The sequence below is a fragment of the Aspergillus alliaceus genome, assembly GCF_009176365.1.
Source record: "Aspergillus alliaceus strain CBS 536.65 unplaced genomic scaffold BDW43scaffold_30, whole genome shotgun sequence".
NCBI lineage: Eukaryota > Fungi > Ascomycota > Eurotiomycetes > Eurotiales > Aspergillaceae > Aspergillus > Aspergillus alliaceus.
This window is the reverse complement of record NW_022474713.1, coordinates 339431-354910: the sequence shown is the minus strand read 5'-3', so window position 1 is coordinate 354910 and position 15480 is coordinate 339431. Positions and strand designations below refer to the sequence as shown.

The 15480-nt window shown below is 47.0% G+C and overlaps 6 protein-coding genes across 6 annotated transcripts; 3 read left to right on the top strand and 3 right to left on the bottom strand.

Annotated features, from left to right (window-relative positions):
- Nucleotides 1-120: 120 nt before the first annotated feature.
- BDW43DRAFT_312463 (glycine--tRNA ligase) lies at nucleotides 121-2149 on the top strand (the record flags this gene model as incomplete). The annotated part of the gene is made up of 2 exons (XM_032047376.1): nucleotides 121-1707; nucleotides 1766-2149. The coding sequence occupies 2 exons, from the start codon at nucleotides 121-123 to the stop codon at nucleotides 2147-2149; spliced, it is 1971 nt and encodes a 656-aa protein (XP_031898982.1).
- A 189-nt stretch (nucleotides 2150-2338) lies between these two features.
- Nucleotides 2339-4908, top strand: BDW43DRAFT_280634 (uncharacterized protein). The gene is made up of 2 exons (XM_032042422.1): nucleotides 2339-2562; nucleotides 2687-4908. The coding sequence occupies exons 1-2, from the start codon at nucleotides 2425-2427 to the stop codon at nucleotides 4520-4522; spliced, it is 1974 nt and encodes a 657-aa protein (XP_031898981.1). The 5' UTR covers nucleotides 2339-2424; the 3' UTR covers nucleotides 4523-4908.
- A 685-nt stretch (nucleotides 4909-5593) lies between these two features.
- On the top strand, nucleotides 5594-6826 carry BDW43DRAFT_127013 (aminoacyl-tRNA hydrolase). Its single transcript, XM_032038138.1, has one exon. The coding sequence runs from the start codon at nucleotides 5711-5713 to the stop codon at nucleotides 6482-6484; it is 774 nt and encodes a 257-aa protein (XP_031898980.1). The 5' UTR covers nucleotides 5594-5710; the 3' UTR covers nucleotides 6485-6826.
- BDW43DRAFT_126992 (amphiphysin-like protein RVS161) lies at nucleotides 6664-8110 on the bottom strand. Its single transcript, XM_032038137.1, has 7 exons — nucleotides 8058-8110; nucleotides 7965-7999; nucleotides 7846-7896; nucleotides 7691-7736; nucleotides 7564-7637; nucleotides 7351-7498; nucleotides 6664-7296 (listed from the first exon to the last, which is right to left on the bottom strand). Exons 2-7 carry the CDS (start codon nucleotides 7975-7977, stop codon nucleotides 6843-6845), a joined length of 786 nt encoding a protein of 261 aa, XP_031898979.1. The 5' UTR covers nucleotides 7978-7999; nucleotides 8058-8110; the 3' UTR covers nucleotides 6664-6842.
- Nucleotides 8111-9825: 1715 nt separating this feature from the next.
- Nucleotides 9826-10269, bottom strand: BDW43DRAFT_126954 (uncharacterized protein). Its single transcript, XM_032038136.1, has one exon. It carries the CDS (start codon nucleotides 10144-10146, stop codon nucleotides 9922-9924), a length of 225 nt encoding a protein of 74 aa, XP_031898978.1. The 5' UTR covers nucleotides 10147-10269; the 3' UTR covers nucleotides 9826-9921.
- BDW43DRAFT_126932 (serine/threonine protein kinase SAT4) lies at nucleotides 10269-12438 on the bottom strand. The gene is made up of 2 exons (XM_032038135.1): nucleotides 10581-12438; nucleotides 10269-10523 (listed from the first exon to the last, which is right to left on the bottom strand). The coding sequence occupies exons 1-2, from the start codon at nucleotides 11997-11999 to the stop codon at nucleotides 10392-10394; spliced, it is 1551 nt and encodes a 516-aa protein (XP_031898977.1). The 5' UTR covers nucleotides 12000-12438; the 3' UTR covers nucleotides 10269-10391.
- Nucleotides 12439-15480: the final 3042 nt, after the last annotated feature.

The following is a 15480-nucleotide window of genomic DNA, read 5'->3' as shown; positions in this document are numbered from 1 at the left end:
TCTTTTCCCCGCCGCCATTTCCAATTTCCTCGTTGGAACCCCGCCAGAGGCACGCGATCCTTTTCACCCTCCCCCGTCGCCTTTCGAGCCATTCAAGTTTCTAAAAAGAAGAACACCGCTATGGCGACCGTTAACACCAAGACGGGTCAGATCGTCGACCGCACAGTCTTGGAGTCGATGCTCCGACGTCGACTCATTTACACCCCCTCCTTCGAGATCTACGGAGGGGTGTCCGGACTCTATGACTATGGCCCTCCCGGTTGCGCCGTTCTGAACAACATCGTTGATCTATGGCGCAAGCATTTTGTACTTGAGGAGGATATGCTGGAGGTTGACTGCACCATGCTGACCCCGCACGAGGTCCTGAAAACTAGCGGACACGTTGAGAAATTTGCCGACTGGATGTGCAAAGACCCTAAAACCGGCGAGATCTTCCGCGCAGATCACCTAGTGGAGGAAGTTCTTGAGGCTCGCTTGAGAGGTGATAAGGAAGCGCGTGGCCAGAAAGTCGTTGTGGACGAAGAGAAGGAGGCCAAGAAGAAGAAGAAGTCTAAGGAGACTAAGGCCGTTAAGCTGGACGATGCCGTTGTCAAGGAGTATGAGGACATTTTGGCACAGATTGATAACTATGGTGGCCCAGAGCTGGAACAGATTATCACCAAGTATGATATCAGGAATCCCACGACTGATGGCAATCTTCTCCCTCCTGTTGCGTTCAACCTGATGTTCCAAACCTCAATTGGTCCTAGCAGCAATATGCCTGGCTATCTTCGTCCCGAAACTGCTCAGGGGCAGTTCCTAAATTTCCAGAAGCTGCTGGACTTCAATCAGCAATCAATGCCCTTCGCGTCGGCCTCAATTGGCAAGTCCTTCCGCAACGAGATCTCACCCCGTGCCGGTCTGTTGCGAGTGCGCGAGTTCCTCATGGCTGAAATCGAGCACTATGTTGACCCGGAGGGCGGCAAGAAACATGCTCGCTTTGAAGAGATGAAAGATATCGAACTTTCCTTGCTTAGCCGTGACGTGCAGCTGTCTGGAAGCACCCAAACCACGAAGATGACCATCGGCAAGGCCGTCGAATCCGGCCTGGTTGACAACGAAACGCTCGGATACTTTCTCGCCCGCATTCAGCTCTTCCTTCTTAAATTGGGTGTGGACCCTACTAAACTTCGCTTTCGTCAGCACATGGCTAATGAAATGGCTCACTACGCTGCCGATTGTTGGGATGCTGAACTGCAAACTAGCTATGGCTGGATCGAATGTGTGGGCTGTGCCGACCGTAGTGCTTATGACTTGACTGTGCACAAGAACAAGACCGGAGCGCCTCTTGTTGTCCGTGAACCTCGAGTAGAACCTTTGAAAGTTGAAGAATGGCAGGTCGACTTGGACAAGAAGAAGTTTGGTCCTCGCTTCAAGAAGGACGGTAAGGCTGTTGCGGCCGCTGTTGAGGCGCTGTCCCAGGAATTCCGTGAAAAGTTAGCACTCGACCTGGAGCAGAACGGCAAGATCGAGGTGGATGTTGAGGGCGTTGGCTCGGGCAAAGTCGAGCTGGATAAGGAATTGGTAAAAATTGAAAAACGGACACGAGTAGAGAACGTCCGCGAATACACGCCTAATGTCATTGAACCATCGTTTGGCATTGGCCGCATCCTGTACAGCATGATCGAACATGTGTACTGGTCACGAGAGGGAGATGAAGCGCGTGGTGTATGTATTTGTGCTCCCCCGTATGTTAGAACGGTTCCCACTAATCTTTACGTGACAGGTCCTGTCCTTCCCTCCAGCAATTGCTCCGACCAAGGTTCTCATCGTCCCTCTTTCGACCCACGCATCTTTCCGTCCTCTATCACGCCGTCTGATGATGAAGATGCGTCGCCTGGGTGTTTCAAACCGGGTTGACGATTCCTCGGCTAGCATCGGAAAGCGATACGCACGCAATGACGAGCTTGGCACGCCGTTTGGGATCACAATTGATTTCCAGTCGGTAAAGGACAACACCTTCACTCTTCGTGATCGTGACTCGACTAAGCAGGTTCGTGCCAGCGAGGACGAGATCCTGCAGGCTATCAGGTCTTTAGTGGAAGGCGAGGAGACATGGGAAGACGTTCGCAAGCGACTGCCTGAGTTCACTGGACAAGAAATTGATTAGATTATAAACTACGTTAAGAAACTAGTGCTTCACTCTTCTTTATGATATAGAAAGGGCAGCAAAATTTCATTTGTTTTCGTCGCTTCTTATACATTGTTTGATTGTAAGATCTGAGGTGGAGTTTATTCCTGCCAAGAAATTAAATTAAATCCGGGGCGACACCGCGAACATACGCCAATGTCAGGCTTAGTTGGCCAGTAACTTGGATCCCCTCCCTTGCTATCAAATACATACTCGATCTTACTCTTATTTGGGACGGATATTCCGTTCCCATCATGGCACCTACCGTCCCTTCGGCCAAATTGACCCTCTCCTGCCCTCTCTTCGCCGCTGACTTCGACCCGCGCAACCATGGCTTTCTTCTTGTCGCGGGCGGAGGCGGCGAAGGGCGCAGCGGCGTTGGAAACAAGATCGCAAGTACTTCCCTATCCCTTGCTCTTGCTCTCAAGAATGGTACTGCTCGTTCTGTTACCATTTTCCCTGATCCCAAAGAACTTGGTACTTGTCATTGCGCTAACAGCCGAAGCATAACAACAGGCACTCTTGAACACTTCTAAACGCAATGAAATCTCGGAGGTAGTCGACATCGAATTATCGCGTGACGAAGACTCCGTCACCTCTTTGGCGACTGCGCATGCTGACGATGATTCCATTATCGCCTTGGCCGGCATCAATAGCTCCGTAGCTGAGCAAAAGCGAGGCAATAACCAACATCTAAGATCTTTTAAGATTGATTATCCCCCGCGAAGGCAACCCTTTGCGACTGATTCAATCGAAGAAGCTACAAAGTGGGAAACGTTTACGGAAACAAACGAACGGGTCTCCCGGAAGACCACTGCATTATCTCGTGTATCCCTTTTCCGTATTAAGGGGGCAGATAAGGCCGGTAGTCCAGATACATACCAAAGGATATTGCGACTCTCACCGTGGAAAGACGCCGAGTCCCCGCGTTTGGCGGCGATTGCCACCGGTTTGGCACCATCGGGAGAGATTGTCCTTTTTCATCCTACCTCTACCCCTAGTGTAACGGATGTCGTTGGAAGGATTCGCTTGGGTAGTGATGAGGAGGCCGAGGATGTGGATATTACAAATTTGGATGATGGGGATTTCCAGGTTGCGTATACCAACGGCACCGATGTGTTCATCTGTCAGAGCTCGTTGAAGACGAGGTCCAATGCATCTCCAGATGTACAGTGTGTATACAGCACGCCTTTATCTGAAGCGACACCCAAAACAAGGCCCAAGTTTCGAGCCCTGCGGTTCCTATCCCCGACAATGTTGCTGTTGCTTCGGAATGCACCAGATCGTAACGGCTGCGAGCTCATGCTTCTCGGTATACAGAGAACGTCATCTCCAAAAAAAAGGTCTTCCGCGTCTATCATCCACCGCAAAAAGCTCCGCAAAGCAGTCAAGATTGGGCTCGGCCTAGACTCGTGCAACCTGGGGTCAAACTTCGAGGACCAGGAACAAATCATCATTGCCGTTGCGGGAAGCGATCAATCAATTGAGGTCTTAACGCTCGAGTACAACCCTAGGGGAGGAGGATACGGAAAGCTACGGTCCTACACTACTCTCTACAACGTTCATCCATTCGCCATGACAAAGATATGTTTCTCCCCTTTCAATCCTCCGCAGAACCCAGTCAACCCTGAGACACCACCTCAATATATCAAGCTTGCCTCTGTCAGCATGGGTAACACTGTCGTCGTGCACACATTTCCGCTGTCCCCCTCACCACCATCCAGTCGCTCACCGCGATACGTGCTAGTCATGCCGGGAGAGTCGGGTGCGTGGACCAATTTCACCAGTGGAATCACTGCCATGTTATCCATCTTTATTGTCTGCTTCCTCCTTCAGGCTTTCACGGAGGTCAGAGGTGTCATGCCGCCGTATCTGGGCGCCACCGAATGGCTTCCCCCCGATATCCGTGCCGCCGTCGCCCGCCCATATCAAGATATACCGCCCCATCCTTCGGTGACCACATCAGCCACTATCTCCGTGCACTCAACCTTCCCGTCAACAGTCTCCGCCCTACATCACCGCTCTCTACGTGACATCATTCGTGCCCGGCAAGCAGCAGACACAATTGATTCCATCCTCGATACCGATCTTGGAGCGGACGCCCCATCTCCTTCCGCTCCACCACTCACCGCCATTATCATTCGTCGCAATTGTGATACTGACGAGATTCTCATAGAAACTACAGATATGACATCTCAACACGGATCTCATGGGAGCCTTCGCCGCTGGGAGGACCTTGACGAGCACGACCGGTCAACTTGGAAACAGCGACTAGCAGATACAGGTCATTTGGGCCGAGATGAAAGTGAAGCGCTTTTACAAGGAGTTCTTTTCGGGGAACGTTCAGAATAGTGTGCTCATATGCTCCTGGCTTCTCTATTCCTCAATATATGAAAGGTATTGGTGAGAATAAGGAAGCTTGCTGAACACAAGGAGTTTGAAACCGAGGTAAATCGAGGTAAATAAGGAGAAACAAGCTGCCTAAGCCTAGGAGTAATGAGTTTGACGTGATGTTCTGTCTATGATTGCATGGCTTATCTGCGGCCAACTCGCCTACTTTTATTAACATTTAGTAAAGAAAGAAACAGATGTACACGCTACCACTCCTGCCAGGCGTAACATCTTAGAACCGAGAGAGAGAGAAATGGAGGGCATGTAGAATTGAAGAATACACTGTTATGGACGTCAACGTCAAAAACCCATAACGGGCGTCATTGCATTCAACTTAAAAACTTGTGCTCATTCATCATCACGCCGAAAAATTAGATGCAGTTACACATCCATGTAATCGAACTTCGGCATCTTATGTGTCCTTCGTCAACTGGTAGAAGAAGGCTTCTGTCAGTCACTATTTTAACGTGGGCAGCCATTCGACTGACCATCAGAAACTCCTCCACTTTTGCCCAGAGACCGCTCCGTTGTCTAGTTGTTAGTAGTGGTCAGCTATCGTTGACTATAGTATAGCATTCCAGTCACTCGAGGACAGCAATCAGAACCGCTTTGCCCAGTGACTCTTAATTCGGGCCGAGGACTACATTGATATCGTGTGTTCCAGCGTACGAATATATATGAAGCACAGGTGGTGTGTCCAGCCTCAGTTCCTGCGTGTATGGATCAAGTCGAATGCATTATGGTATGCCCACTCAGGCCAAGCATCATCCATGATGTTGTCCTCAGGTCCAACGAAGCAAGCCGACGTTGTGCTTTTTCATATGTACCTACAGTTCAGGAAACCGTACTGTCAATACTCGTACCTAGAGGTACCTTACTGTACGCTGTACAGAATATGGATACTAATCCAGTGGATCAATCTTTGTAGTGTAATTTTCAGGGACGATCTCCCGCGATCAGTTTCTGCCGACTTTATCAAACTTTTTTCTAAGTACTGTACAAATTAAATTAACATAAAACCCCTCTTCATTTCTTTTACTTATTTTTATGTATTTTTTCTGAAATATATATATATATATATACTCTTCCAAATATTAATCATTTTTCTACCATCAAAATTTCGACAAATCATTTTTAAACCCATCCTCTATGGCAACTCACCTATCCCTACTGAAAACTCCTCGCCGATTTCTCTTCATCGCATCGATTGGAAACCCCCGTCCCTACCGCCAAACCCGTCACAGTGCTGGTCACGTCCTTCTCGATGCTTTAATACCGCTTTTACCGGCCAGATTTCCCCTGGTATCCTCCATACATCAGTCATTTGCCGGTCCCATTTTCTATCGGACGTGGTACAGTTCATCATATATGAACGAGTCGGGGCCGAAGCTCGTCCGACAACTCAAGAACTGGATTTCAACGGCTCAGTCCGAGATATTGGGGAAGGTGGTCAAACAGGGGCACGTGGAGCTCTCGAGGGCAGTCGAGAACGTGGACACAGAGAAGGCCGAATGGCAGCGTCGAGGCACTGACCCCCAGTCGCTGAGATATTTAGATCCCACCCTGGTGATCCTTCACGATGAGCTGGAGGCGCCCCTGGGCAAGGTCAGAGTGAAACGGGGCGGGCCGGAGAAGGCCAGTCTACGTGGGCACCGAGGCTTGATTAGTATCATGGAGAGTCTGCGTGGAAAGGGGTTGCACCCTCCGCGCGCAAGTCCCGGCGAAACCCGTCCGCACGGAGACCTTTCCGTATTGCGGATCGGGGTTGGCATTGGTCGTCCATCCACTCGAAATCGGGGCGATGTTGCGGACTATGTTCTTACAGAAATGAATGTCACTGAATTGGCTGCAGTACATGCGGCCGCTGGGTCTGTGTTAGACATCTTGGCAGATGAGCTCTATCGTGAGGAGAATGAACCCTGATGTGATTCGGGGCAATTATCGTGGTGAGCTGTGCAAGCATCGCTGCAGCTAAAACATTGTACAGGTAAATAGAAGCGTCTAGGCAGATACCCAACGGGAACACGGGAAGACCCATTCATTATTAATGATACCTACGACACTTTGTGCTACCCAGTGTTGCGTTGGTTATGCACTGTAAGGCGTAAGAAGTCGGGGACATTGTCGTCTTCTTCGTGGCTATCATTCTCCCTCCTTCTCTCGCTCTCTTTCTGCTTATCAGATAGTTAAAACAGGCAATTAATAAGCAAAGATAATATCAGCTCCGGGAAACAAGTGCAAATAATAAAAAAGACCAACAATGATACTAAAGAGTCAAAGATCAAACAGTCCCCGCTATACTCAAATCACGAATCTCCTGCAACACTTCCTCTACCCTATTATCCAAGTCACCCCGAGCATACTGGTCTCTGGTTTCCGCATCAAGATATTGTTGCACTTGTGCCATGCGAGAGTATGCCTCTGCACAGAAACGCAATTGGATCTTCACTAAAGCTTCGAAGCTAGGGTCAAGATACGGCACACGCAGGTCGATAAGTTGCGGGAGTTCGGTGAAAAGCTGTTCGTTCAGCTGCTCGTATGCTTGTTTGGCGATTTCAGTCTCGCGCTCTGCTCTCGGAAGTTTGGTGGCGTCCTTGTCCGGCTTCTCGACCAGCTTCTTCACCTTAGCTCGCATCGAATCGTAGTCTAGTAACTTATGATTGCGCTTCTTGATGCACTCGTTGATATCGGGGAAGTAGGCACAGAACCGCGAAATTGGTTCGAGGACGGTGGTTCTAATGGCACAGTTAATGAATACCAGGAACCCCCTATTTCAGAATCCCATATACCTATATGGCCCATCCAGAGCTTTGATCGTCTCGGCGTCAAGATCTTCTACAGCTTGTTTGTAGCTCCTGCTCACACCATCGCGCGTTCCTGCATCACCATAGAAGGCATCGATCGTCTCTGCAATCCTCATCTGGGAAGCGGTCATCGCTATCACAACCGAAGAGTCAACATCCCCCTCTCTTCAGGAATTACCGAACAGGCCGGGAGCCCACCTCGTAACGAATCTAAATAGCCTTTGGCTTCTCTTTGTAAACGGTTGGCAGCAGCCTCCATGGTCCGATATCGCCTATGGGTCCCATCAGCGATTGGCCTAGCTTACGCTAGATCTCTCGAGGTTACCGTTCTTCGATTTCATAGTCACGATCATTTGTCCTCTCCACATGCCCTGTATGTATTGCCCTATGTCAGCAACTAGTAATTGCCCACGGCCAGCGATACACTGTCGTCCAGGGATTGCGAAGCGATGCCGGCAGCAGGGTAAATAAAGTACATACCCGTCTTCATCATCACTTGTGTAGTAGCACGATTGACATTTTTCTTGAATCCTAAAAGCCACAGACTACACATCAGCATTTAGCCTAACCTATGAAGGTTGGAGGACAGATTTGCGCACCTGCCCAGGACATGATGACGGTTGAGCAGGCAGAACTACTATTGTCAGGCAAAGAAGTAGGCAGTCACTGCGGGAATTTGGTAGGGTATGTACAGCCCATGCAAATAAAATGCTTTTGATTGTCTGGTGGGATATCAGTTGGTAACAATAAGAATGCTCGAAAAGATCAAAGTGACCGTCACAGGGCTGAATCAGATCCAAAATGCCCAGTGCGGAACTTCGGGGGAGTGGCTGTGTGCTTGTGTGGCTGTGTATGTAAATTACGAGCACCTATGGAAGTGTAGGTAATGTATGTATGCACCGTACATACGGCACATCCAGTACCGTATCTACTTTTACGTCATATGTGAGAACACCTACAGCGTAAAGAATAGTGATGTCAATGCCATCTTAGAGGATATTACAAATTAAACCTTTTTCTTTTCAAATTTTGTAGCCGCAAACTTCAGACCTTTAAGTTAATAGCCTTGCCGTCATACTTTGTATATATTTTTATCTTCGTCCCTGAATATTTCGGTGTAGATGTAAACCCACAAGGATACTTGGGATAAAAAAGAAAAATAAAGTCTGGCATCGTAGTACAGCATGGAGATGCGTATATGATATATCCTTATAACGTCTGTTCCTAGGAACTTACTGCCCTACAAGATCATGCATGAACTACTAGTATTCTGTATGGAAGATTTACTTGCCTATTAATAAATCAAAAGTTTCTCTCCTCTTTTCCACGAAGAATTATATATATATATTGTATAGTGATGATATATACAAGTCCAGTTGACTTAAAGAAAACTGTAATGACAAGATAATCTCAACCGAAAAAGACACAAAGCCTATATATAGTCTACTGTCAATGTAATACTCAGTGGTAGGAAGAGGAGCAACTACAACAGTGAATATAGGTAAAGAGTGGCTTAAGTCTAGATCAGATGGATCTGCAGGTTGAAATAGTCCTTGGGACCGCCTTGCATAGAACAGTGACTTGAAAGTCATAGGTAGATATGCAGCCATTCCACAACACCCTTGTGTGGATCCTGGGGTTTTTGATAAATATGCTGCCTGTTACCACCATTCTTCTTCTCTATGTTACGTACAATTTCGGGCAAGCCGCCAAGAAACTCCAATACTCCAAATGCAAGGACAAAGCAAAATGGATTAGGTGCCAAGGCTGGGCCGAGTCCCACAATCATTCATTCCCATTGAATAATCCTGTGTGTCTTCAAGTTTGCACAAAGCGCCAAGCAAGCTTGGTCTCGAAACGGGCAGATAGTTCCCAATGGTTGAACGGTGGCAACTAATGCACGAACCAGGCCAGGATACTAGGCAGAAGCTATGACAGGTTGTAAAAGGGAGGTGAGAGGGAGGTGAGAGGGAGGTCTTGGCTGGTGCTCTTGGGAATGTGGCTATCGACAGTCAACAGCTGTGTAGATCATCAAGGATTGATAATAACAACCAACGCAACTGAAGCACCTGCCGATAGTGTCATGAGACCTCGGCACTTCTGACAAATGCTACTGCGCTGCAGCAAGGCATCACATGATGACATATATTCCCTCGAACATACATTGAAACCCACTTGATCCATGCCCGCGCTATCATAGAAGTATATAATAATATACATATACACCTACAGAGGAAGTCGAGCCCCCTTTTGGACACTAGGGAAAACTTCGAGACTGTATGGATTCTGGTAGGGATAACAGTGGAATAAACGGCGTCAATTGTACAATGGGTATCCAAATGATGAATGCATGAACACTGCATACATAATGACTGATACACTTCGCTAAGAATGACAAATATAAAACGCCCTCTGATAATCAATTTGCCCGGTAAGTTTCATAGAGGCTCAGTACAACCACAGCCAAAAACCTATTCATGCTCTTCCGAGATAATAAAGCGAGCTAGTTGGTCAGTAACATCATCAAAAACATGTCAGCCAGCCAAGAATCCAGTATTAGAAAAGATGAAGCGCTGGTGTAGTAATTGTGCATGCTGAATGAGTATAAGAAAAAAGAAATAAAGGACAAGAAATAGAGAAGATAAAGTTAGTAGAAGCAAAGTCTGAAGTAAAAGAGAAAAAAGAGGAGCTCAAGGTCATACTCTTCGTTGCATTAGCGTGAAAACATAAGAAAAAACTAAGGGCATAAGCTAGTAGGCAGGCAAGAAAAAGGCAAGACATGCGCCGATATAAAAAGCAGAGATACCTCCTTCTATGGAACAAGTGAAGAAGGTCTAAATCCCCAAATATACGGGGAAACAAACGAGCCACCCGGTTTTATCACAAAACTAGGCATACAAGAGCAGACTACCATAGGTGGATACATAGTCTGGACTAGTATTAGAAGAACACATCCAGGCCATGCCCCCATAGGATACAGTATCTGCGAAAATAAGAGCCTCGAGGGGCAAGACACACAGACTAGATCAGAATCCCTCCTCGCCAGCCTTGCACAATTTAATCTCGCGAACCCATTCGGATTTGAGGACCTGCGAGGCATTGATGCGACGAGAAGGGTTTGGATCAAGGATGGAGTAGATCACATTCCGACAACGAGCCTGCAAATTATTCGTAAGCCTAGAGGTAGCAACCCTAGGGTAGTTATCAGCTCTTACCCGATGCAAGGTCTCGATAGGAGCGTAGCCATCTTCATGCTTGCGGCCCTCCAAGTATCGTTGGTAGAATTCATCTTCATCCTTGCGAGCTACCCTCCATAGGTGACGACCTGTTCTCATCGCCATGTAGATAACACCTGTAGCCCACAGATCGACTGCCCTTGGATCAAATTCCTTCTCGATATATTCTTCAGGAGCTATGTAAGGGGCAGAGCCGCAGAGTCCTGCTGTCATATGTGCTTCTTTTTCCCAAGCCATGCGGAAACACTCCCCGTTTCCGAAATCAGTTATTTTAAGCGCACCATGAGTAGTTAATAGTAAATTTTCCGGCTTAAGATCACGATGAGCCACACCCATTTCGTGCATGTACTCTACACCACGCATGAGCTGCTTGAAGAAGCAATCGGCTTCGGCAACCTCCAGCTTCCCCGCAGCCAGCACGAGGGTGTAGAGATCGCCACCAGCACAATATTCCATTACTTCGCAGTAGTCTCCCTTAGCATCCTGCAGGAGGTCAAGGGTGTGGATAACATTTGGGTGGCGGAGGGAAGAGGATATACAGAACTCAGAAGTCAAACGTTTCTGGTATTTCTTTGTAGTCTCCTGAGGACGACGACGAAACTCTTTAACAGCATATAGCTGTTCAACCCTGGAATCTTTGGGATCGACTTTGTGAGAGATCCGAACGATACCGAACGCGCCGCGCCCGACAATCTCCTGGCATTTACCATATTTGTCAACCAGGGAAGCTGTGGCGTTAGGGCCACCCTTTTTATCCGCAGCTAGCTTATCTCGCTCATTTTTGAACTGGTCAATCCATGTTGACATAAGTGACAGCTGCTGGTCATCGGCATGGTCGTCTTTCTTCCTGCCACCACCGAGCATGTCTCGGAGGAGGTCTGTTAATTTCTCCTGCCGCCGTGTACTTTTAAGGTGATGACAGTGGGCATGATCCGGCAATACTTCGAACCGCTTGTGTGCTGCAGTGGATGGATCCTTTTGCTCCTTTCCACCGTTGGACTTGGGCTTTCTCTCATTATCTTCTTTAGTAGAGGTCTGTCGGGATGGAGCACGGGAAGAAGGCCTAGAAGTAGGCTTAGACTGCCTTCCGCTGCCATTGCTAGGCGGCTTCACGCTATCGGTGCTGCTGTCTGAAAGCTCACGATGGGTATCCGACTCCTTCGAAGTTGCCTTCCCTGTGTTGGAAAACATACGAGAGATGCGATTTGCCATGGTTGGTCTGGCAGTTTTCGCCGGCGGAGGGGGCGTGGGGAGTACATCCCCGTTCACCGCGGACAGATTCATGCCCGCAAGAGCGCGTGTTACCGAGGGCTCTCCATCTCGAGGATCGTACGAAATCTGTGACGCTGCGGCGGAGGAGACTGCGGAAGGTACTGGTGAAGCAGATTGTGGAGTCATGTGCGGTAGCTAATTGAGAATTGTACACGGAGGACGAGAGTGACAGGATTTGCCCCCGTGACAAGGTAGGAGAATGAACGCCTACAGCACGAAGCTGAAAAGGCCCAGATTAATGCTATTGAAGAGCTTAGAGGTTGAGCGAGAATTGAGAAAGGAAGCAGAGGGGGAGCGAGAGAGGAAAGGGAAAAAAAAGGTTGTGGTGGCCCGGTGACTGGTGGTGGCCTGAGGCGACGGTCTCCCTAACAGGTGACGAAAGTGACTTGGAGGGTGGGAAGGGAGCTGGAAAAAATGAAAAAAAGATTTTTTTTCCTTTTTTTAAAAAAGAAATAAAGAGGGAACAGAAAATGCGGGTATTCAAAGAAAAAAAAAAAGTCGCCCACACAGCAAGGCACGGAATGTCCAGATGAGACGGTACCACGCTGAGAACCACAGAATGAGACTAGTCTATTATGTAGTTTGAAAATGCCATTTAGAGTAGGAGAGACAGCTCCGAGAGAGTAGGAAGATAATGGTAATTAATATCGTAAAAATATATTACCGAGGATCTTTCATATAAAGGGAGAATGCAGTTGCCTGCCGGGGGGAAGGTCTAGGTTGAAATACTAATTTGTAGATAGAAGACAGGACCATGGTAATGTAAAGTATTACTGGGAGAGGTATGGGTGGGTGTCCGTTTAACTTCTAATGGTAAAGAAACATGCCCTTTGGTCGCAGAGACTCTTTTATTTGAAATTATGGTCAGAATCACCGCCTACAGGAACACCCTGTGATGAGGTTACAGACGGAAGAGACTTTCTTGTTGCCGGTTGTGGAAGTAAGAAGAGAGATTGAATAATGGAACCGAAGTCTTCACTTTTTTTTTCTCAGAATTGAGTTAATCAGATGGGCGATTTTTGTTGGAAATTCACATCATGGATCCGTTCTCTGAATACGGAGTAGGAATGGTATGGTATCATACTGTTGCAGCCACAGCCTGGAGTACACTCGGGACTCGGGTGTCGGGAGCCTGTCATGAGGGATGTACTATACGGAGTAGATATGTACATACTATAGGTGTAATACATACTGTACATAGAATACATATTTGATATTATATTGGACAGTACAGTATAGTACATACAAAAGGGATTGGCATCTTCCTTTGTTTTCCTATCTCAGATATAGTGATTCTCTGATACCAATAGATCTAAAATATTCTTGTAACAGTTAAACAATCAGACAACGGAGTAATTGAGGTGAAAAGAAGAGTGGATAAGAAAAATCACTCAGTGCTCCCCAAGTGTGTATATATGTAAGTATGTACCAACGCTAGTATTGCAGATCAAACTACGTACTACTATGGAGTAGTCAGGATAAAAAAAACAAACAAAAAAATTTAAAATTAAAAGAAATTAAAGTGGCGCAAAGGTTTTCTCATTAATTAGTAATTGGTAAAAGTTCCGCAGATTATTGCCTGAGGCGAGAAGTCTCACTCACGCATTATTATTCTAGAGGATTTTTGGATACGTCTTGTCTACTTGCATTCATATCTGCTTAGTTGTAAGTGATTGTTGTTCATGGTGTAGAGATTCGAAGCTTTTTCTTTCTTTCTTTCCCTACTGCCTCCTCTCCTCGTCTTCCTCGATGGAAATCTGCTGGATGACGTCCTTCTGTTGGCCCTTTCTTTGGCTGATAACTTTACGTTCGCTTCCGCTTTGTCGAAGTCATCTTCTGAATAGGGCAAACACTGTTAATTACCAAATAAACGCTACCCGCATAGAGTATTAGTCAACTCGGGATATTAAGGTCAGACTGAGGCTGTGCAGTCTGCATGCAGTTCTATGGATCATATGGGTATGCTGTGAACCAACCTTTTATCCCCGCACATCGCTCACAAGTGGAGCTGATGGCTTGGGTGGCTGGACGAGTTTAGGTAGAAGTACAGAAAGTATTCAGACTATCTATTACTTTATACGACATGGTTTACCTTAGTTAGTTACCCTTTTGTGGCGGTTTGCCTAGGTGGCCTTCCGCTACCCACTGTATTAGCCCCTCCATCCACACAATGAGGGGTAATTAAAGAGAGGATCTGAAGTTGGGCTACCAATAGGATAGTTGGCGGCCAACGTCACTGGAAAATATTTCTTCGTAGGATGTCCTGGGACCGACCAACTAGTAGTTACAATAATACAGTCAGTGCAATTGTGTGTTATGACGCTTCCGCTTCTCTACCTTTACTGCCAAGTCTTTGGAATAGTTTAACACCCTCGATCGTGTATATCCCAGAGATCAAATCGTCGTACACATCGACTTCTACTTCCCTTTTCTAGTTCAACGACGAGGGGCTGTAACATACAGTATCAGGCTTCTTTTGACTAGAAGGGAAGAGATAATACTAGGTTGAATTCGCATTGATTGATCGGGTATTCCAAAGCAATACTCTGTGATAGCCAGGGCCAGTAATTGGTGGGAAGGTGATAGCTACTTACTACTATAAGTAGCGAAGCAAGTCGCCCAGATTGAGGAAGCTTAAAAAGGGTATAGGTATGGAGAGCTGTTGATGGCTACGACTTGATTTCATCCTTTGGTCTCATGGGTTTTCTACCGAATAATCAGCTGAAGGTAATTCTAGATTATGCACATGGCTCTTTTTGGTTTCTGCTTAAAGGATCCGCGTGAGGTCAGCAGATGTCAAGCTGAATTGAAGGCCTAAGGTTATCACCGTGTCTGTCTCTGTCTGTCTCTTTTATTTCCCTTTTCGATCAAAGAGACACCAACCTTAGTATACATGTCTATATCGGACTACCTTATGACTATTACTATTCTCTTGTGTATACCGACGTGGAAAGTGTGTGTAACGGTTCACAACCACATCCCCTTCTGGTATATGTAAGTACATATCGATAAGGTAACTATCTATTCCTCTTAATAGCATACCCACAGAACCCCTTTTTCACTAGACGACGTGGGCTTATAGATCTAGTACTCCGGACCTCGGCCCCGGCCGCCGTCTCGAAGTATCTTGCATGATCCTAACGCAACAGCTTCTCCGCAGAGATGGAACCGCTCTGTACTTAATGTCTAATTTTTTCACAGTAAAAGTCCTGGTGCTATACTCGGATTGCGATAGAAAAGAAGGGCACCGACATCTTATTCTCCCACATGATGTTGCTGATGTGACAAATGATTTGCAGGTGTTGAGGTGTCCGCAAAAGTAAATTGACCAAGAGTATCAAAAATTGCACGAGGGATTTTTAAGGCCAATCATAAGCATGGAAAGAGCGGAAGTAAGAAAACGGTCCCGTCTAAAATTACTTACCACGCTGCAACATGGATTGAAGGAGTGGGTCATTCCCGATGTATTGTACCACGCTATTCCCTAGCACTGCAGCCGGCCACGAAATAGTAGTAGTAGTCGGACTGTACCCCTCTCACATTCAAAGTTAATCGTGATTCTGACTGCAGGAGGGTCTTTTCTTTTTCTCAGCTCCCCGATATACCA